The 22,296-nt window shown below is 39.4% G+C and overlaps 1 protein-coding gene across 1 annotated transcript; it reads left to right on the top strand.

Moving 5' to 3' along the window:
* Positions 1-317: 317 nt before the first annotated feature.
* LOC117297507 (muscle, skeletal receptor tyrosine protein kinase-like) lies at positions 318-15,480 on the top strand. Its single transcript, XM_033780582.1, has 12 exons — positions 318-722; positions 2,521-2,625; positions 3,194-3,268; positions 3,944-4,219; positions 4,688-4,812; positions 5,455-5,636; positions 6,796-7,044; positions 7,374-7,549; positions 8,568-8,591; positions 9,779-9,867; positions 10,368-10,521; positions 11,336-15,480. Exons 1-12 carry the CDS (start codon positions 572-574, stop codon positions 12,538-12,540), a joined length of 2,811 nt encoding a protein of 936 aa, XP_033636473.1. The 5' UTR covers positions 318-571; the 3' UTR covers positions 12,541-15,480.
* Positions 15,481-22,296: the final 6,816 nt, after the last annotated feature.

Below are 22,296 nucleotides of genomic sequence, written 5' to 3'. Positions count from 1 at the left end.
TGTTTATGAATAGGCGACGGCCATGTTTGTGGCTTTGCCGCTTGGTTCGGATCAGCCAATAAAGTTTTAAAGGTAGGTTTAGATTTATTTAATTAATAAATTTACGTTTTTCTTGCAAATTTGTTCAATAATATTTAACGATTTACAATAATTTGAGATAATGATTTAAAAATATTGTTTTATTTGAATTTGTTCTCTCTAAAAAAAATACTATTTTGCAAGAATAAAATAAAACTCCCCTTTTTACGAATCGACTAACCCCAACCTGTTTACGTCGTATGCATAATAGCCAGCATACAATAAGTCGCCATATTGAACAAGATCCAAGTGCCTTCCAATTTTAACTAGGAGAAAGTATAATTTTCGGGCTTAAAACTGTGGAATATGTGTACATTGAAGTTAAATAACCGGTTTCCAAGGATGAATATGAGTTCTTCCTCTAGGAGGTGATTCGTGTTTGGTTGGAGAATGACTTTAAAACTTATTTCGACGGAAAGTCAGTGAGTATTCGTCGTGTTGTTTGTCGGAGGTGAGGAGGTCTGCTTTGCAGACCGTCTGCACGGTGTAAAGAATGGCAACGCCCGGGCTGAGCAAGGCTGTGCTGCAGGGCAGCGGACCCAGTGCATGTGCCGATCATCGTTGGGCATGGCGATACAGACGAGACTGCTGCCTCTTCGTACTCTTATATCTGATATCATTAGCAACTTCTGCACCAACATACGGTGAGAATACTTAACTTTCATTCATGAGTTTTTGTTGAAATGAATGAAAATGAAAGGTAGTTTAGTTTGTTGTGTGGGCTGGCCTTTTTGCATTATGATTTTTTTATTGTTTTTATTGGATGGAGAAGTACAGTAGCCTAGCTAGACAGCCAGTGATGCATCATCATCTTGGTTCCACTTGTTCGTGTGGATGTGCCCTGTTTGACCAAAATAAGAACAACATACTAATTTTGGGTGATCATGTGAGTGGAATACAAAAGTGGAGGCAAAATTTTGCACCTTTTTCAACACTCAACTCACAACTTTCACTGTCCTTTTATTTGCCAAGAAGAAGGTCTTTAAGGACCAGTCCCACTGCAGCGATAACGAGAACGATAACGACGCAATAAGAACGCATTCCATTGGTTGAAAGAGCGTGTGCGTATTCTGCGTGGAGCAATTCAACCAATAGAAAGTGTTCTCTTTGCGTCGTGATCGTTATCTTTTTCATTATCGCTGCAGTGTGACTCTGCCTTTATACTTCTGCTGTCTTCAATTTTCATTGAAAACAAAAAAACAACATGTTCAAATTGAATATTGAGACTGTGAGAGTGTCTCTTTTTGGGGAAAATTGAAACTCGGCACTGTGTTTAAACATAGTATACATCTTAAAAGACATTCTCAGTGTGATTACTGTAATGTCAATTGATAACATTTGAATAAAACAGATTGGTGATCATTCTTGTTAGCTTAAAGGGGAAGTATCTTTATTTCTGGAACCGTTGTTTGTTTTAATCCAATATAAATGTACGTACAGTTCGTACATAAATTGGAAAAGTTTCTGTATGGCGCCACCACTTTTTCATTCGATATGAAATAATATAGTATCTAATGTACCTCAATGAGATATCCCTTTTTGTAAAAATTAGTGAAAAAAGTGGTGGGCTATACGGAAAGTTGTCCCATAAATTATACAACTTGACACTAACATGTGAAAATTTCAATCCACATGACTTATGTGCCAATAATGGTACATTTTTGCCAATAGGCCCTATGCCAAAAAACAAAATGTTTTATTCATTTAAATAAAACAAAATTCACACAAAAATATTAAGAAAAACACCATAGAATGTTTCAGATTGCATAGTAGGACTTTTTCACCGATTTACACCAAGAAGTTGAAAAATTCCGAAGACCTTGTTACAATTACTCGGCAAAACTTCCAAAAATATAATGTCCAGAATACCCCAGAGTTTTGAAAAAAAACTGGGGAAAACCGGCTTGATACTTGCATTAAGATTTGTTACCATTACGATTTTATTTTTTAAATCTTTGGACAATAAAACATCTTGACCAGGAGTAGTCCAGGGAAGTCCAAAGGTTTAAAAAATGTCATCAGAAAATGTGTCTTCCACTGAGTTACTTTGGATAATTTAACTGTTTGTCTCAAAACTTTCAGATGGTTTTATACTTGACATTTTGTAAGTTAAGTAATTTGAAACTGTTTTGAACAATACTTAGAGTCCCACAAATTCCACGATCCTTGATAGTCTTGTTCTACATCTACACCTATGCCGGTACTCGTCAACGCCTTTCTCTAATGCATTATACATGAACTATTTATGATTAATGAGAAAGCAAATAAAAGCTTTCATCATTACTTCTCATCTTGAAGCTTAAACCATCCTTTAAAAAAGTTGTTTATGGATGATTCTAATTTGTAACATTACTGTGTTCTCACTTTTTTTTACGGAAGTCAAACATTCAGATAATGCAAATTTAAAGCCATCTGAGTTATCTCTTTGTCATTATTTTTCAGTGCCTACATCAGCAACAACCTCTGAAGGCCTAGAGACGTCTTCAACTATACAAGATGCGACTAGGCAGTACACCTCAACGATAGCTTCACTCAAGGAAGTCACAGGTGAAACAAAACTGCCCTCAACTTCCTTTGCAAACACGCGTGCCTGATGTGCGCACATTGTTCGCCAACTCCTTCCAAAAAAAGATTATAATAAAAAAAATATAATAATAATCATAATAATGGCTTGATTTAAAAAAAAAAGTATAAAGACGGATTGCATAGTGGGCTGTTTAAAAGGTAAAAAAAACACTGCATTTTAAGTAAAAATCATTTTGAGGACCTTTTTTTTTATTTTGCCTCTTGAAATGGTGCCTCTTGAAATGCATTCAGTACAAACTCTGTGTGTGTGTTCACTTTTTTGAAATACCTTTTAATAGGGAAAAAATGCCTTCCCCATACAGGGCCTGCATTCTTAAAGGTTGTTTTAGAAATGTTTGCATCTTTTTTCTAAGTTGAAAATGCCCAGTATAAAAGAAAAAACATTGCCGTTAAAGAATGAATACAAAATGTAGTTTTGCAATTATTTCACTTCCATGGTACATTTACATGTGGTTTGATCTTTCCCAAATTTGGGGAAACTCCAAAATATTCAACTATTTAAATGTTCCCCTTTTTATCCGATTGACAGAACTGCCAAGGGAGCCCTCCAAAGTTCAGGTTCTACCTCCAGAACCCCAATGGACAACGCAACAACAGTATACAGGTGTGTGTTGGAATTGAATAGGCTATATGTTTGCTTTTCGGGCAATCCCTTTTGTTTTGTATTTAGATATACATGTATTCCTCTGGTTTTTTGTAAGTTTTGATTGGAATCTTTTTCTATCTGTAAATTGTATTTATTTATGTTTTTAAAACTTCCTGAATGCATTTAAGTAGGATTTGAAACTTTGTATGGTTGGAGTATAATTAGGTGAGGTTTGCGTTTGTATCACGATGTGTAAATATCTTTTGAGTAGTGTTAGTTCCGAGAAGAACTGGTGGTTGACAACTCAACGTGTGAGGGAGTGCTTTATGGCAGTCTTAAGGTCTTAAATTTTGACATGGCAGGCCTGATACTTCACAGGGGCAATGAAAGCATTTGCCTCCATGCCCCCTGGTCATTGCCTTGGTGCCCTTAAAATGTCCAGTAGAAATTTATAATTTCCTCATAGGGTGTCCTTTACTAAGGAGAAAATGCATTGGTGCCCTTGCCCGTTCTAAAACGAAGCAAACAGGCCCGAGTTCCGACTTAGTTGGATTATTACATGCATGTTTAAGAAGTACATTTTCAGTTTTCTTGAGTAACTTTCAAGTGTGAGTGACTGCTATGTGCCAGTCTTAAGGTCTTAAATTTTGACATGGCATCGTAAAATGATCAGTGAATATTTTTAACCTCCAGATCCTCCAGTGATCCAGCGGCCTCCAGAGAACTCGTCCGTCGTCGTCGAGGGGCGGGTCACGCTCCGGTGCCAGCCTACCGGTGCCGAGCCTCTGAGGGTCCGTTGGGAGAAGGACGGTGTCACACTGCCGTTGAGTGGGTCACGCTATAACGTCAAGAATAACTTCAACCTGAAGGTGTTCAACGCGAGCGTGTCTGATCGTGGGATGTACCGGTGCTGGGCTGAGAATCCAGGCGGTTCAGTGTACTCCTCCCCGGCTTATCTTGATGTCCAAGGTGAGTCATTGACCACAGACCTCTTTAACTGGGGTCCCATACTTAATTTTAGCATGGCTGTAAAATGCAGCAATGTTTGACAATATTTTGCCAGAGAACTTGGACAATAGAAGCAATTGTTGTCCTTTCTCATGAGGAACATTTTGTAATTTTTTTTACAACCATGCTACAATTTAGCAAGGAAACCTTGTGCTCTCATGTGAAAGGGTCTTAATTTACCCATGGCACCCACAGCATCTGCTGTAGTGCCCTGGGCTTTTGCTGTGGTGCCCTTTGCAAAATGTCAACACAAATTTACATGTCGCTCATAATTTTCAGAATGCACATTCAGGCATTTATAACCAAGATAAACACCATGTAGAATTCAAACATTCTGAAGATCTTGTTCCAATTCAGCTTGCTACGGCCAAACTTACCGAAGTTTGAATTTTTAGTTAAAAACCATTTTGTATTTTTGTTGATCTGTAGTACCAGCTATGATTCGTGAGGAACCTCAGGACTATAATGTAACCTACGGGACAAGGGTCAACTTGACGTGCAGTGTCACCGGGCATCCCAAGCCCAAACTCTATTGGTTAAGAAACCGAATGAGGGTAAGATATTGATGTCTTCAGGCCCTCCCCCCGTCTCAAACAAATGTTCTGTTCCTGGTTACCCAAACGACCCTAACTTGACCCCGCGACCCTAAACTTTTTATTTGGCTTGAAAACAAGAATATAAAATTATTTGATCAGGGGCATATTGTTTGACTTTTACCAACTTTAACATGTTTTGAACAAAGTTGGGCAAAGAAAATTTGACTTGATAGTAGTATAGCGCCTTCATGTTAATCGGGAGAAGTCTAGCCTGTAGTTAATTGTTCTTTGCTCAACCCTAAATTACTGTCTCAATACAATTATTCCCTGTAGATGCATCACTTACATGATTCTTTTTTCATGGAACTTGCCAAACCATGCAGATATGGTATAAAATGATGAGTCGAGTGGAGGGTTGATCGCATTTTGTCCTTGTCTCTCTTATGAAAAAAAATCTGCAAATGAAAAGTGGTAGTTAATAACTGACCCATTACATGTCATCTATTCATAAGCTCAGAGAGGCTCTCTTCACTGCCGCTTTTCACTAGATATACATGTTTCCTTCCTTGCGCCATGAGCATCACTTGTGATGGACACTAACGTACTATTAATGTTCCTATTAGTATCAATGGTTTTATTATTATTATTATTTACGTGTAGATTTTTGACAGAAGTGCCCGTAACCCTTCTTTCTGGGAAAAGGAGTACTACGTTTTTAATGCCACGTCTTCTGCAAATTACTCCTGTGTGGTGGAGAATGTCGTGACTAAATCGGACGACGAAAAAATACAAGAAATCAAGAAGAGCCGCTCCGCTGTTATCCGAGTCAACAACATACCCAAGTAAGTGGTCTTTTTGGGGATTTGGTGAGTCTTTTCACATGTGCACACCTTGCAACAGTCTGCGCTTTACGAAGCAATCCTGGAACCAGTGTTCTCCAACTTGTAAAAAAGGGTTAGTGCACCATCGCTTTTCGGTGAACAGACAAGGACTATATCACTGTAGGCCTATTTAACATGCACTTGGCTTGGCCAAGTAAGTGAGTGGTTTTGGTTGGACCTGAATATCTTTTTTTTTATTTGGTGAGCCTTTTCGCATGAGCACACCTTGCAACGTCTGCGCTTTACGAAGCAATCATGGAACCAGCACTTGGCTTGGCCCAGTTTCATGGATCTGCTGACCGTAAGAAAAGAACAGGCACTTCTGGAAGCGGGGAACTCCACGCTTACGTCAAGCTTGTTTCCTCAGTTAGCAAGGAATTCTGGCTTGTGCTTGTTTGTACTCCATGTAACTAGGCACTCTTTGCTTTCACACAGCTGGTAAGCGCATTATTCAGAGGTAAGCTAAGCAGAGCCATGTAATTGGGCCCTGGATGTATGGGCAGTTTACTACTCTCATTGAAGCACCTAGCGAAATCGACCACATGTGGCGTGAGGCTGTAGGATGTGGACACATGAGATCGGGCGCGACGGACCCCTGCTGTCTCTGCAGTTGATGATTGATCGAAGCACCTTGAACAATGGCTCTTCTTTACATGTGTGTTTCTCAAGAATGCAATTAAAGGCCCTGGACACCTTTGATAATTGTCAAACACCAGTATTCTCACTTGGTGTATCCCAACATATGCACAAAACAACAAACCTGTGAACATTTTTAATCAAGGTCATCGAAGTTGCAAGAGATAAATGAAAGAAAAAACGTCCCTTTTGCACAATTTTGTGTGCTTTCAGATGCCTTAAAAATGCTTCATTCCTGAAGACTTTTAATATTTGAGTGAGAAATCACCTCTTTCTCAAGAACTTTGTTACTTCAGAGGGAGCCGTTTTTCACAATGTTTTGTACTATCAACAGCTCTCCATTCCTCATTACCAAGTAAGTTTTTATGCTAACAATCGTTTTGAGTAATTACCAATAGTGTCCAATGCCTTTTAGGTACGGCTTGGTTTGCTCAAGAAACACAATGCAAGAATAGTCTAACATAGTCCCTTTCTCATTTTACAGTTACTGTGCCACTTACAATGGTAACCAGTGTGGGAACTATTTAAAGGGACGTCAGGTGTTCATTGATGCAGATCTGTACAATCCCATCAACAAGCAGGAGCCGTTGTTACACGACATCCTGAGTCAGATCGACTCGATCGTCAGGGAGGGAAGCTGCCGGAATGCCTTCAGGTCGCTAATGTGCCACAACATGTTGCCGGACTGTGACGTCACTAAGCCTGCACACCCTCTCCCCAAACCCATCTGCAGGTAAGCAATTCAGTCATATGTAGCTTTAAGTACCCTCATTAGTGGAGTTATTTTTCTACGCTAGGAATGTCTTTCTGACAGATATACAAATGTCCATTATTATTTCATTTTATCACAGCATGCAAAAAAAAAGATCACATTTTCCTTTGTGCCGGTAACTCCTTGAGTCGGGCTACGTCCCGTAGCCTTAGATCTCAAGGGTCTTTCTCAGGATCCTCGCTGTTATTATTACTATTATTATTATTATTATTATTATTATTATTATTATTATTATTATTATTATTATTATTATTATTATTATTATTATTATTATTACTATTATCTGATAGGGAGGACTGTGCAGTTGTGCGCAGCGAGTTGTGCCACCAGGACTGGGTCGATCTCAACCAGAGTAGAAACCAGTTCTTCCTGAAGCGCTTTAGTCAAGCGCTCGGCCAATCACAGTGTCGAGATCTCCCAAGCAAAGAGAGGTCACCGGGGTCGTGCAGTGAGGCAAACCTCATCGGTAAGACGTCCGATATGACCTTTGGGGATATTTCAGACTGATGTCATTTTGAAGGGGACTTAATTTTAAAGGAACATTACAAAATTGTGTTTTGCTATCAAAACAGTTGCTGGCAGTGAAAGCACTTTATGTTATCCACCATATACATAAACTGACAAACCTGTAGAAGTTTGAAATTGATCGGCCATCTGGGTCACAAGAAAATAGTGAAAAACCTATTACACGATCTAGTAAGGTTTGCAGTAACACCGTATGTACATGAGTGGGATTCAAACCTTTGCAAAATGGAGATGTAATCTAGTAACCAATCAGAGCATTGATTGACCTACAGTGGATCCACTGAACCCCTATAAATAAGCCCACTCTTCTCTTACCTCTTCAGTCTCCTGACGATAACTAGAGCAAGCTAGTCGAAACGTTGAGACCAATTCAGAACTGACTCCGTGGCAGTACAGTTAATTATGATCCTATAAGCTTAAGTAGTAGTCCAGTCTATTTTCTATACCATCCGCCCTGGTAATAGTTAAAAAGCAGGACAGTTCTTTTCAGAACTGAGAAGTTTCCCGAACCTCCGATTATCTACTCCGCGGCAGTAGAATAAAGCAAGACAGTTCTCTAAGAACAACTCTACCTGGCAAGTAGATACACACATGGTGTTACCGCAAACCAAGTATACATTAATCTAGTAAGGTTTGCTGTAACACCATGAACATGAGTAGAGTTTGAAACTCAGCATGGTGGAGATGCAATCTAGTAAGGTCTGGCTGACACTATGAAAAATCACTGTAGTGGTTCTGAAAAGAACAGTGATATGTTAACTCAACATTACGATCTATATGCTCTGATTGGCTTTAGAAGAAGCCATGAATATTATTAGATCATAATCATCTTTTTATTATTATTATTTTTTTTAGTAAAAAATTCCTTGTACAGATGTACGTGTTAAGTAGTATCTAGTGTGTGTTTAAAAAGATACCATGTTGATATTAATGTTTTGTTTATTTTGTTACAATTTCAGTTATGCCTAAAGACCAGATAACAAGTAAGTATGCATTTCGGTCTATTCCTAACCCATTCCTAATGGCTTCTACTCTGGGGCTTGAAGCTTTTTGCCTTTAGGTACTTGGCTTCAATGTGGCTCATAAAGAATAGACCGATCCATTAGGCTCCGCCCACGACGCACGTGTGAGCAAGAACACGTGGGGCTCTCCAATGCCTTTCTGCACAACTCTGCCGCGCGCGCCAAGCATACACGCACGCATGTCGGACCTTCGTTGTGTTGTGATTGGTCAATACGCAATGGGGTGGAGCTTAATGGGTCGGTCTATTGGGAGACAAAGCTGTGGTTGATCAGTTTCATTGATTACTTTTGAGGCATGATATTCTTCCTACTTAAGTCCGATTCTCTGATTTGTTCGTCCCTGTACAAATCTGAACAATTGTGATTAAATAGCCTCCAAGGTCTATTAGAGCCTACTGCATCATGTAGGGCAGCCCTTGTTCTCGATAAAATTGTCCATGCCTGACTAATGTTACATTGCTGCCCATGTTTTTATAATGAGATATATCGGCTAACATCACAAGGCTGGATGGCCCTTTCAGGGTGATGGCTACACTAAACTGATTTGGGCTGTCGAACCAATCCAGGACCATGTTGCCACTTACTCCTTGGGTTGAAACAAGGTTTACCCGCCTCACAGTTCATAAGGGTATAGGCATTGGTATTCACTAAGAGCCTGCCATCGATTTCACAAAACTCTTCCTAACTTAAGACTAATCTTAGGACTTAGGACGAGTACCAACCCTGCACTGTAGCATGCAGACCTTAAGAATAATCCTAAGTTTACTCCTCCTAACTCGAGATAAGACGAATCCTAACTCTTTGTGAAAGCGACCCCCTGGCTGTTAGAGTAGAATGCACTACCTTCCCAACTTATTACAAAACAATTAGGGTTAAGTGCCTTGTTCAAGTGTCATGACTGAAGATTGGGGTCACTATGTTGAATGGGTTTTCAGGCTCTACATGATTGCATCGGTTTCCCCTGACATATTCCCCAGGGGTTTTCCTCCCACGTCTAAAACTTCCTTCTTTTTTTCTCCCCATAAGAATCTTGACTCATTTAGATATCATATTTTTTGGGGAGAATCTTTGGAATAACAACCAAATAAATAAATAATTTTTTTACAGCGAATTTCAACTATTTTCTTCATTTCTTTTTTCCCCCCCAGCTGATTGCTATGAAAACCAGGGGCAGTTCTACCAGGGCAACACCAGCGTAACTAAAACAGGGCTAGAGTGTCTGCCATGGACCCACAGCGTACGTTGAAAATCCTTGTTCTTCTTCTTTTGTAAAGGGGTTTTGGTACCTTTTGTAGATCAAGTTTAGGACCATAAACCCTTGAAGTAATTTTCCACTAAAATATTTGAATTTGATTTCAAGACCTCAAAATTAGATTTTGAGGTCTCGAAATCAAGCATCTGAAAGCACACAACTTCTTGTGACAAGGGTGTTTTTTCTTCGATTATTATTATCGCAACTTCAACGACCAATTGAGCTGAAATTTTCACAGGTTTGTTATTTTATGCATATTTTGAGATACTGGTCTTTGACAACTACCAATAGGGTCCAGTGTCTTTATATTAAGTTTTCATGGGTTATTTTTATTGTAAATAATTATCTACATTACACTTACATAGGATTAAAACAATCAAAGGGATCCAAAAGCCAAAGGTATACATACCCTCCCTACAACTGTTGATTTACATGAAGTATGAACCCGGCCTTACAAAATGTTTTGTATTTGTCTATGTGTCTAGTATCCACAGAGTAGAAACATGTACTTGTCAGTGTTTCCGGAGCTCGCTAACAGCAGTAACTCTTGCCGAAACCCAGGAGGTATGAGACAGGAACCAGGCTGCTTTCCAGAGGGACCCTACCCCCAGTGGCAGCCATGCGGAGTCCCCAATTGTGGTGAGTAAGACTACTTTAAAGGCAGTGGACACTATTGGTAATTACTCAAAATATTTATCAGCATAAAACCTTGCTTGGTAACAAGTAATGGGGAGAGGTTGATTGTATAAAACATTGTGAGAAACGGCTCCCTCTGAAGTGAAGTAGTTTTCGAGAAAGAAGTAATTTTCCACGAATTTGATTTCGAGACCTCAAACTTAGAATTTGAGGTCTCAAAATCAAGAATATGAAGGCACACAACTTCGGTTGACAAGGGTGTTTTTTCTTTCATGATTATCTCGCAACTTCGATGACCAATTGAGTTCAAATTTTCACAGGTTTGTTGTTTTGTGCATATTTTGAGATACAGCAAGTGAGAAGACTGGTCTTTAACAATTACCAATAGTGTCCAGAGTCTTTAAGCCAAATTTTATATAGACTGTAAGCACAGAAATTTACTTAGCACAAGTTACCAGGCTCAACACCAAACAGTTAACATTGCTGCGACCAGTACCTCGGTCATTTCTTGATTACTGTAGTTGATTAGCCAAGAAATTTGCTAAGCAGAATGTCTGCCCAGGTCAACAAAAATAGCCCAGGTCAACAAAATTTGAGTAAATTTTGAGTGCACCCATTAAGTTGACCCGTTGTTGAGCACTTCATTGATGCATGCAGTGTCGGGTTGAGAGTTCATAAATCCATGTAGCCACAGGCCTGTTTTTTTGCATGACAACCCCTTTTAGCGAGGTCATTATTCTTTCGAGCAAGAATTCTTTCGCACTCTCAAGCCTAATGTGTTCTGGAACCATTTTTTTTTCTTCTTCTTGATTTGCAGCTGATGTGACTAGTACTACCTTGCTGCCAGAGAAGCCTACCACCAGCCTTCCTAAAAGTGAAACCTCAGTTACGACTGGTAGGAGGTACATTCACTTGACCTATCCAACTGACTATAACCATATTGGCGACCCCATCCTTAAGGAGCCCAGCAATAGCAAAGAAATTTTCATCATCTGTGGAGTTAGTCTTGCAGTCGTGTGCTTTGGAATTATCGTTGTGGTGTGCGCCGTTTATCGTCGGCAGTACAACCGCTACTCCAGGTATAAATACCCTGGCGATTTTGACATCAGCAAATTGCCGGAGAACCCCATGTATGGGAAAGACTTCAATAGGAGCTTCAATCCACACTTGAGACACTTGGAGTACCCCCGTAATAGCATCATTTATATTGTCGATATCGGAGAGGGGGCATTCGGCCGGGTGTTCAAGGCCATCGCACCCAGGCTACTTCGGGACGAGGCGTCTACGACAGTCGCGGTGAAGATGTTAAAAACGAACGCTGACCGTGACGTCCAGGAGTACTTCAACCGAGAAGCTGAAATCATCTCCAGATTCGATCACGCCAACGTGATCAAGCTTTTCGGCGTGTGCTTCGTAGGGAAGCCGTTGTGTCTGCTTCTGGAGTACATGGGGAAGGGAGACCTCCAAGAGTTCCTGCACTACCACAGCGACAAGAGCGGAGCGGCAGGACTACCCGGGCGGACGCAACTCAATTTGGCCTTCCAGGTCGCCTGCGGTATGGTGTACCTTACGGAGAAGCGGTTCGTCCACAGAGACATCGCCACCAGGAATTGCCTGGTGGGGAACAACAACGAGGTGAAGATTTCAGACTTTGGACTCGCTCGCTATCTTGGTTCCAGCGACCAGTTCCTTGGACACAAGGACGAGACAATACCGATTCGGTGGACGGCGCCGGAGGCGCTGTGGCACTATAAATTCACCACCCACTCGGACGTGTGGTCGTTCGGCGTACTACTGTGGGAAATTTACAGCTTTGCCAAGCAGCCGTACGAGAGCATGACCCACGAGGAGGTGTTCCTCAAGACGTACCAGGGCCAGAGGCTGGAGTGTCCAGAGAACACGCCACGCTGTGTGTATGAACTCATCCAGATGTGTTGCAGTCTGGACCTGAACGCCAGGCCGTCTTTCTACATGGTGCGGGACACTCTGGAAGCTATGCAGGACGGAGAGTTGGTGTGCTGATGGTAGGAGAACTAGTGTATACACTCCCAAAGTTAATTACTTTTAAGGTCTTAGGCCGAGTCCGAAAACGGTGACTTTGGCTACAGCTGCTGCTAGATGAGCGCATCTGCCAGCGAAGTCGCCGTTTCGGACTCGGCCTTACTGTTTGTGCTTCCTGTCAAGGCTCTGGCCTATAACCTGGTCAGCCATGTTGAGGCCCCTTACGTGTTATGGGTTTCAAAATGGCAAATGAAGGCTAAGCTGCAGCCAATTGGAGACTTTTGAGACGCTAACCGCAGCAGACATAACAATCGGCTCTAAGTGTGCGCTCACATGCTCAGTATTGCGCGCAAAGGTTGTTGCATGCACACTACTGATGAGAACTGTGAAAATGAACCGTGCTAAAGTCTCCCATTGGAAGAAGATTTCAAAAGAACTACATGTACATGTACAAGAATCATTATATGTCTGACTTCCTTTGTCTTGTTCCTTAACTCTTAACCATGCAATGGCAATGAATATGCAATAAATGCACACACCAACTTCAATACAAATCTCTGAACCGAAAGAAAATACAATTTCTGTGTTGATATGCAATAACAATCCAAGCTATGTAAACACCTAGTTTGTACATGTCCCCTGTAAACGTTCCCATCTTTATTTTTACAACCCCTATCATGAAGTACCTGCCCCCCCCCCCCCTTCTAATAAAGTACAGCAGGCTGTAAAATTTGATAAAAAGAGAGCCGAGAAAAAAAGCTGTTAGTTGGAGTGGTCGAATATGTATCACTCCAAGTTTGTTTTATTTTCAGTTATTTGCTTGATGAACCATAAGCAACGATTATGTCTTATATATTTATTTATTTTGCAACATGTTTGGAGTCAAAAGTTTGTTCCTCAACTTGTTGTAGACCTTTTTGAAGAAAAAAATCTGACGGAATATGAACTCTGTGACTTGTTGTATTTTGAATATTGATGATAAATTTTTTCAGTAAAACGGGCTGATTTCTGATACAATGCACTTTAGCGGAGATTCTGTTACAGAAGTACATGTAGAGAAGCAGGTCATTTTTAACTTGCCTGGATTTTCATCTTACTTTGAGGTGCAAGGCCATTTGCATTTTACAAGGGGTACCTCTACATTGTAAAAACCTGTTATGAAACTTTTAAAGTGGCACCAAAGCAAAGACAGCTGATGCCATGGTCTTTGTGTAACTCCTGCTTCAAAAACACACGCGAGTCATAGCACTAACGTTACATATAGCTCTGTGCTGCGTACACTATAGGGAATTCCTTTGTTCTGTGCACTGAAGCAATAAAAAACATATTCTTCAACACGTAAAAGAAAAAACATAGCGTTTCAAGTCCCTGAGTGTTGTATGGACTTCTTTTGTTCTTAGGTCCTTGCTTCGCATGTAAGGCTTTAAAAAAAATAGTTGTCTACTAAGTATCGCCGAAAACAACGCAACTACTGAACTTGTACACAACTGTTTCAGGCTTGTTCAAATACATCTGCAATTAATGCAATTTAAACCCATCGTTTAATGTTAAGTACTTGTAATAGCTTTTTCAACAGAGTTTCTACAGTACTGTTTGTGTTGGAAAGTTAGCCAGACGCAGTGGGCTGTTTTATGTTACGTAAGAACCACATTAACGCCCAATGACAGTGCAAGGTCCAGTTTAACCGTCTGCTGTACAGTGAAGTAACATCTATAACTGGCCACAATGAACAATTTATTGTTTTGAAAAGAGATTATGGTATTTGGATTTGGTACCAGTTGCGGACATTACAGATAACAGTACTGTATTGTGACTAAGGCTTAATTGTGACAATATATGTATGCTCAGTCTCTATATATATCAGATTTTCTAAACAACTGACTGCTTTTTAAACACAAAAAAAGTAATTAAGCAAAGTTTTGCTTACCAGAATAAGATTACCAGCCATGATGCCACATCACATGTGCCATCTTTGACTGGTATCCAGGTTATGTTTGCTTGGCAGAATCATTTTAAACAATATTCTCTGCTTACGCAAACTCAAAGTAAAAATTGTCTTTAATCAGTGACACCAGAATAATAATTACAACATATTTTAAGAGCACCAGCATGTATACCCTAGGCCAGTGATCCTCAGCATCTGGCCATTACAGTATAAAAATTACAATTTATCATCAACAAAACTTGTAAAACTAGTCATATTTTGTTGGGTCAAATTAATTATCAACATTGATAATAGAGGGAACACAAAAATTGCACTGCTGTAAAGCCAGCCTCAGGTTGACCTACGATTTTCTTGCGCCCGCAACAAACCGCCGGCAACACGCAGGCAAAATATGCTCAGGTCACAACAACTGAGAAATTGTGCGCCTGCGATTGGTTCCCGACGGGATCACATCGTACAAGTTCTACTCTTGCGACAGTTAATTTTTTCGAGCGGCGACTGTTTCAGATTGTCTTAAAATCATTGCAGTTGCGCTCAAGTCGTAAATAATTGCCGACTGAAAAGTTTGGGATGGTCTTAGCTCAGGCGCAGTGTGATCCTGAAAAGTCAGTCGCCGACTGTTTTTTGTTGACGCAAGGTCGACCTGAGGCCGGCTTAATGTGCTTTCTCTTTGCGGTGTTTCATTTCTAAACCACTCTGTAAATAATATCCACTTAACCCCTGGCTCATATCCGTGACTGGAGTAGTCAAAAAAGAACAAGGAAGCGAAACTATGAATTGTTTCATTTCATGAGTAAACCAAAGTAGTGTAGACTTCCCTAGAATTTGAGCTGGTCCTGCAATCCTGTTGAACAAAAAAGCGTGCTCTACATTTCGCAAAATATGTGATCATGTGTTAGAATGTTTATCAGTCTAAACGATGTTTCGATGAGTTTATTTTCAGTTTACATATGTCATTTATACATATTATTATATATATATTTTTTGCCAAATAATAATATTTTAAAAGCATTTAAAGTTTTGTATATATTGTATTGTATGTATAAATAAGATTAATTTCTTTCTTTTTGTACTTGATTTGTAAAAATAAGTCTTCCGATTCCAAGTTGTGCTTCAAATGGAACGAAAAAGGTAGACATGTAATTAATAAGCACATGTATAAAAAAAATGAGTAAAAAATGTATGGGGCAGTGGTTAAAATAAACTATTGAAACACCCTTGCCTCTAAGGGGAAAAATGTCTTCCTCTGAGCAGCAAAAAGGGCCGAGATAATTTAGTTTTACCATTTTATTCTTAGCAAGGAAAAGCTGCGCACTCACAGCAAAGAGATTGGTTAATAAGTTTCCAATATTTCCTCCTGAATTGCACAAAATCAAAACAAAGCCAAAACTTTCACTGGTTTGTTGTTCCATGGTTTATCAGACTGTTTTGTCAACTCTACCAATTCAAGAATTCCATATATATTCCAAACTGTTGTTGTTTTCATGGGAGAGGTTGTTTATTTTGAGAGGGGTGTGTTTTTATTGGGACTGTACAAGATCTGAAAAACACCCCCCTCTTGAGTTGGATGGACAATTGATTTGGGACCCTCCAGTGAACCACTAGACATGCCACCCATGGCTCCCAAGTCCTCTCAGCGATGTCACCAACTCCTATAAACAAACCACTTCAGGACTACTTGACTTCTAGCCTATGGAAGAAGCTTGACTTACTCAGGTTTATTAATCAATAACTCTCTGTTGGAGCTTTAATCCTGTAACACTAAAGCCCCTTTCACACGAGAGCCATTTAGCAAAGGTCCCTTGCTAAATTCTAGCAGGGTTGTATAAATTAAACAAAATGTACCTTGTTTGAAAGGACAACAATTTTGTTCTATTGTGCAAGTTCTCTTGCAAAATCTTGTCAAACATTGCTACATTTTACAACCATGCTAAAACTTAGCTAGGGACCCGTTATATTGCTGTCGTGTGAATAGCATTTTAGTTAACTGACTGGTACACTTTGTTCGGGGTTGTTGTTTCCTAAAAGCATTCAAATGTTATTGGAAGGAAAGGAGTGGAATAAGCGGATAAAGGTTTCATGCATTTCAACACCGGGTGCACAATGCAATATTGGCCAATTTCACAGAACCAACACCGCACAAACTGGGGTGTTTTATTTGACACCATTATAGATGTTCCCTATACAGGAATGTGTTTTCTTCAAAATGTACCACTACAATCATGCTACAATTTAGCAAGGGACCCTTGCTAAATTGCTCTTGTGTGAAAGGGGAGTGTGTTAATATTCATTTTGGTTTTACCCATAATTATACACTGATGTGTGTAAGCACTGTGTACTCCGTACTTTCCCAAGTTCTGTAAACAAAATCACAGGTGAGGCATATTACTCGGGTGGGATTCAAATTCTAGAGTACTTTTTTTTCATGAGTAAATTATTTTTGAAAACCTTTGCAAATTAATATGCAGGATTATGTAAAGACTTTAAAAGCACTTCAGTATTTATTCAACATGGCGCAGTGTGTGATGCAATTGCCACTGTGATGCATTGTTTTGTTTGCTTTGTATTAAGTTTTTTTTAAACAGAAATAGAAATCCAGCCTTTGTTGTAAAAATGTATTTTCATCTAATTTCGCAATGACTTGCTGTAACCTTAAGCCCTCTATCTCGTTCATCTATTCAAATATTTACATTTTGACTTTGGCAGACCTTGCCATGGTCCACATTTCATTTCCTTTACTAGATTTAAAGGCAGTGGACACTATTGGTAATTGTCAAAGACTAGCCTTCACAGTTGGTGTATCTAAACATATGCATAACATAGCAAACCTGTGAAAACTTGAGCTCAATCGGTCATCGAACTTGCGAGATAATAATGAAAGAAAACAACACCCCTGTCACACGAAACTGTATGCGTTTAGATGGTTGATTTCGAGACCTCAAGTTCTAAATCTGTGGTCCCGAAATCAAATTCGTGGAAAATCACTTCTTTCTCGAAAACTATGGCACTTCAGAGGGAGCCGTTTCTCACAATGTTTTATACCATCAACTTCTCCCCATTTTTCGTCACCAATTAAGGTTTTATGCCAATGTTTATTTTGAGTAGTTACCAATAGTGTCCACTGCCTTTAAAGTAATTCATAACTGCGTCACTCAAATGGCATGAATACAACAAGGATGAACATACAACAAGGATGTTTTGCTTTCAGTTTTGCAACTTCGATGACCAATCGAGCCCCAATTTTCATGTTGGGATACAACAAGTGAGGATATTGATCTTTGAAAATATTATTTCCAAAAGTATACACTCGGTCAACCCAACTGAACAGTGCATTTCTGATTTGAATTTATCAAACTTGCACCAGCTTTTATCTATGATACAGGTTAAAAATCTTAGAATTTGTTATTTTTGTTCATTATGTTATATAGGCTATATATATGTAAACAGAAAAATGAATACTGTTCTTGTATAAATTCATGTACTTTGGAGTAATTATTATTGACAAAATGCTAATGATATCTTTTTTTTTGTAATTAATGTAAATTTTGTACATTTATACTGCATAAACTATACAAAATCGCGTACAAATAAAGCTGTGGAAGACATTTTGGTAAAAGCAAAATAAACATTGTCTCTCTTTCCCTTTTGAGTTTGCTTGAATGACATTGGCTGCACCATTGTATAGTTCGTTTTGCTGCTGGATGGAATGCTGGCTTTTAACATCATCCGTCTCCTGACGGGGGCTAGAGCAAGCTAGTCGAAACGTTGAGACCAATATAAGAACTAACTCTGCGGCAGTACAGTTAATTACGATCCTATAAGCTAAAGTAGTAGTCCCAGCCTATTTTCTATACCATCTGCCCTGGTAATAATTAAAAAGCAGGACAGTTCTTTTCAGAACTGAGAAGTCTCCCGAACATCCGATAATCTACTCCGCGGTAGTAGATTAAAGTAAGACAGTTCTCTAAGAACAAACTCTACCTGGCAAGTAGATACACACATGGTGTTACCGCAAACCAAATATACATTGATACCTCACCATGCAATGCCTCAAACCCTATAAACATCACCGTCGTCAGGTGGTAGATACACGAACAGCAATCCTACAGTCTGTTCAGTTCAGTTCTTTAATATTTGTTTTCCATTACACACCGTGCAAATTATGTAATAATTGAACTGTTTTGTTGTCCTCCCCCCCCCCCCCCCTATTACCTCGGCCCACGGATTTTACTATGTCTGCATGAAGGTCGCAATTATGTATACCTATAATTGTCTAAGCATCTTATATCACACCCATCTCGATCTCTCATCTTTTTTTCCTGGTTTTGTTCCCACCCCCCCCCCCCCTCCACCACCTCTCAATGACCCACCGGCCCACGATTTTGTTTTGTTTGTGCATAATATGGTATACATGAAGTTTTTGCCACCATGGTGTAATATAAGCATCTTGGGTGTTTATAGCCATAATATATCACATAAATACATGTAGTAAACCTTTATCTTTTCCCAGTAACATGTCTGTTTTTCTTTTCTTGTTTCATCCACCCCGCCCCCATGACCTCGGTCCACGATTTTACGTGTTTGTGCATGGGGAGGTAGTATACATTACATTTCTACCTTGCATCTTGGGTTGATGTCATATTTAAATGCTCTTTATCTTATCCTAGCAACTTGAGTCGCGTTATCAATTTTTATGCTCGCTAAACAATCAGTCTTATCAAGATTAAAAAGAAAACCATTGTGTGTTTTATTTTCCCTATGTTACAACAAAGTTGATCTTGTGTAACCTTTGCACATTATACAGGGGGGGGGGGGGAGACGTACTTTGCCCACAAGTTATTGTTATCGAAGCAGGAAGTATACGGCAGAAAAATTGCTGCGTTGCTCAGCAGAGGGATTTCAGGCTTTCGTCTGTACCTTCCGAGAGGCCTTTTTCTTTCAGGTGACACTTCCTGGACCAAAACTGAAAACAATAATACACTTTCGACGACATCGCGTTCTTCATTATTTCGAAATTCTTTCTTCAGCAGCACATATCAGAGATACAGTGGAACAGGGTAAGTGTTCAAGGAATTCTTTTGTTCACTGAATTCACTGTTGTGTTTTTAGCGTAACGCCAAGTGTTTTGACGAGTCGACGAATAGTATGTGGCGATCATAAATATTCACAACTGGTGCATTGTCGGGTGGCTTGGTGAAATTACCGTTACTTGATCGGCAGATAAGAGCACAATTTTTGGCGTGAGGCTCCCCTATATAGGGTTTAACTAACAAGCCTATAGGAGCACTCCGGAATGTTATGTTAATCACCAAGTTTCAAACTGGCCGCCAAAATGACTACATAATATCACTAAAACATATAGGCCCTACTGTTCAAGAAGGGGCCCTATCCATCCCTATACATTTCCACAGTAAACGTCATTTTCAGTTGTTGTTTGTTTATTTATTTGCTAGTTGTCAAAGCGTTTTTTGTTTTTTGTTTTTGTTTTTTATTAAGTCATTTCATATAAATATGCTATGTTTGAAAACATTTATTTGGCACCGTATTGGATATTGGTACTTTACCCGTATACACCGATATGCGTTAAACATCATAATACGCAGTATGAGTATTATATAGCTTTGCACACATCGACGAACGGGTGAAACAAAATTCCGTATCTCCGATGGAAAAGGTATCGGGGCTCACTCAGTAACTCCGACAAAACAAATGGAGGTAGTCCCATCACCTCCATGATTCCATAGTCAAAAGACTTGTTGTGTTGGTAAGCATCCATGCGAAATCATTTTGGTATGAAATGCCATAAAATCAATACATATGCGGCAAAACAACAATGATTTTAACACTTGGTGTGTCCCAACTTCCATAAAATAAATGTGAACATTTTGACTCAATTGGTCGTAGAAAGTTACAAGAGAATGAAAGAAAAGCACCCTTGATGCACTGTGCGCTTTCAGATGAAAAGGATTCAGGTCTGAGGTATGTTATTTTGAGTGAGAAATTACCTTCTTCTCAAAAACTACGTTAAATATTTCAGAGGGAGCCGTTTCTCACAATCGTTACTCGTTGCCAAGTAAGTTTTCATGCTAAAAAAATATTTTGAGAACTTTACCAAAACGTAGTGCCTGGATAAATTAGACATTCTTGATGAAATTATCGTGACTGTTTTGTTTATTTGTTGCTGTTTTCTCAACAAGATACATAGACACATAGGCATATTCCGCTGAAAGATGGGTAACATTGGTATAATAAGAGTGATAGTTAATGTTCGCAGATTTGCACACAACTTATTGTATGATAGCCATGGGTGGGGAACTTCATTTTTACTTAAAATGCAATTGTTTTTGATAAATTTATGTAAAACAATTGCTTTTGATATCACGAGTCAAATAAATAGGATTTGAGGCATTGCATGGTGAGGTATCAATATATATTTGGTTTGCGGTAACACCATGTGTGTTTCTACTAACTACTTGCCAGGTAGAGTTTGTTCTTAGAGAACTGTCTTGCTTAATTCTACTACCGCGGAGTAGATTTATTGGATGTTCGGGTGACTTTTCAGTTCTGAAAAGAACTGTCCTGCTTTAATTAACTATTACCTGGGCGGATGGATATAGAAATAGGCTGGGACTACTACTTTAGCTTATAGGATCGTAATTAACTGTACTACCGCGGAGTCAGTACTTGGGTTGGTCTCAACGTTTCGACTATAGCTTGCTCTAGTCATCGTCAGGAGTCAAATACTCAACGGTTGAAAACAGTTGTTAAGATTTCCCCACTTTTATCCACCTCGTGACACAATTACCGATTGAGCTTATAAACTTTCAAATGGTTGTTATTTCCTGTAGTGGCCTATTATTTTATGTTTGGTAACATCATGGAGGAAGTACACATCAAAATAATGTGGAAACTGTTCTTTTACCTTTTTTGTATTACCAACGTGCTGGGCACAGTCATGTGCTATATATACTTTTATTTTATTGTATATTTCTTGTTGCCTGTACATATCATGCACATCGGTCAACTATGACCCTATTGAAACAGTATCACCTGATGGGCACAATTTTCTAATATGATTTTATAATAATCCTACTGACACAGTTCAGTGAGCACACACTCCCCACACATGACCCAGGATCCTGAGTACGATCCAGTTTTCCCATGCATCACCGAGCTCCATTTCCCGCCTTCGTGCATCACCAAGCTATTAAAAGCAGCGTGCCCAGCATCAGACCCGGTTTTCTCCAGAAGACGAGCATTTGGGCCCAATTTCATAGAGCTGCTAAGCACAAATATTTGCTTAGCATGAAATTTCTTGTTACTGGTATTCAGCTCTTGTTTGCTTATCCTGAAAATCAGGTGGAAATTTGGTTGGTAATCCTGTTTTTATCAAGGAAGAAATTTCATGTTAAGCAAATTTGTTGTGCTTAGCAGCTCTATGAAATTGGGCCCTGATCGAAACGTCGAGATGAAACCAACGGTTTTTTTCAGAACCACCCCTGCCAACTCATTTAGAGATTATCATTACATGGTGTTACCGCAAACCTTACTATATCGTATATCCACCATGGAAAGTTTCAAATCCTACATAACAATTTTATAGATTTTTTACAGGTAATTTTCGGGGGGAAAGCGGCACGAAAATTCAACGTCTATTTTGCACGAAATTAAAAGCTCTTTAAAAACAGTCACTCAATTTGTTTTTAGCAATTTGTCCTTTTGCGGCATGCCGATATGGGAGAGGATAACCTTCAAGATCTTGGTTTATGTGTATAAATGCCTCAACAACACAGCACCTGGCTATTATCCTTATTTCTCCATCGGCCTGGCCG

This window comes from Asterias rubens, chromosome 12 (genome assembly GCF_902459465.1).
Source record: "Asterias rubens chromosome 12, eAstRub1.3, whole genome shotgun sequence".
Lineage (NCBI taxonomy): Eukaryota > Metazoa > Echinodermata > Asteroidea > Forcipulatida > Asteriidae > Asterias > Asterias rubens.
The sequence above is the reverse complement of the archived record's forward strand: the minus strand, read 5'-3'. Positions and strand labels throughout refer to the sequence as shown.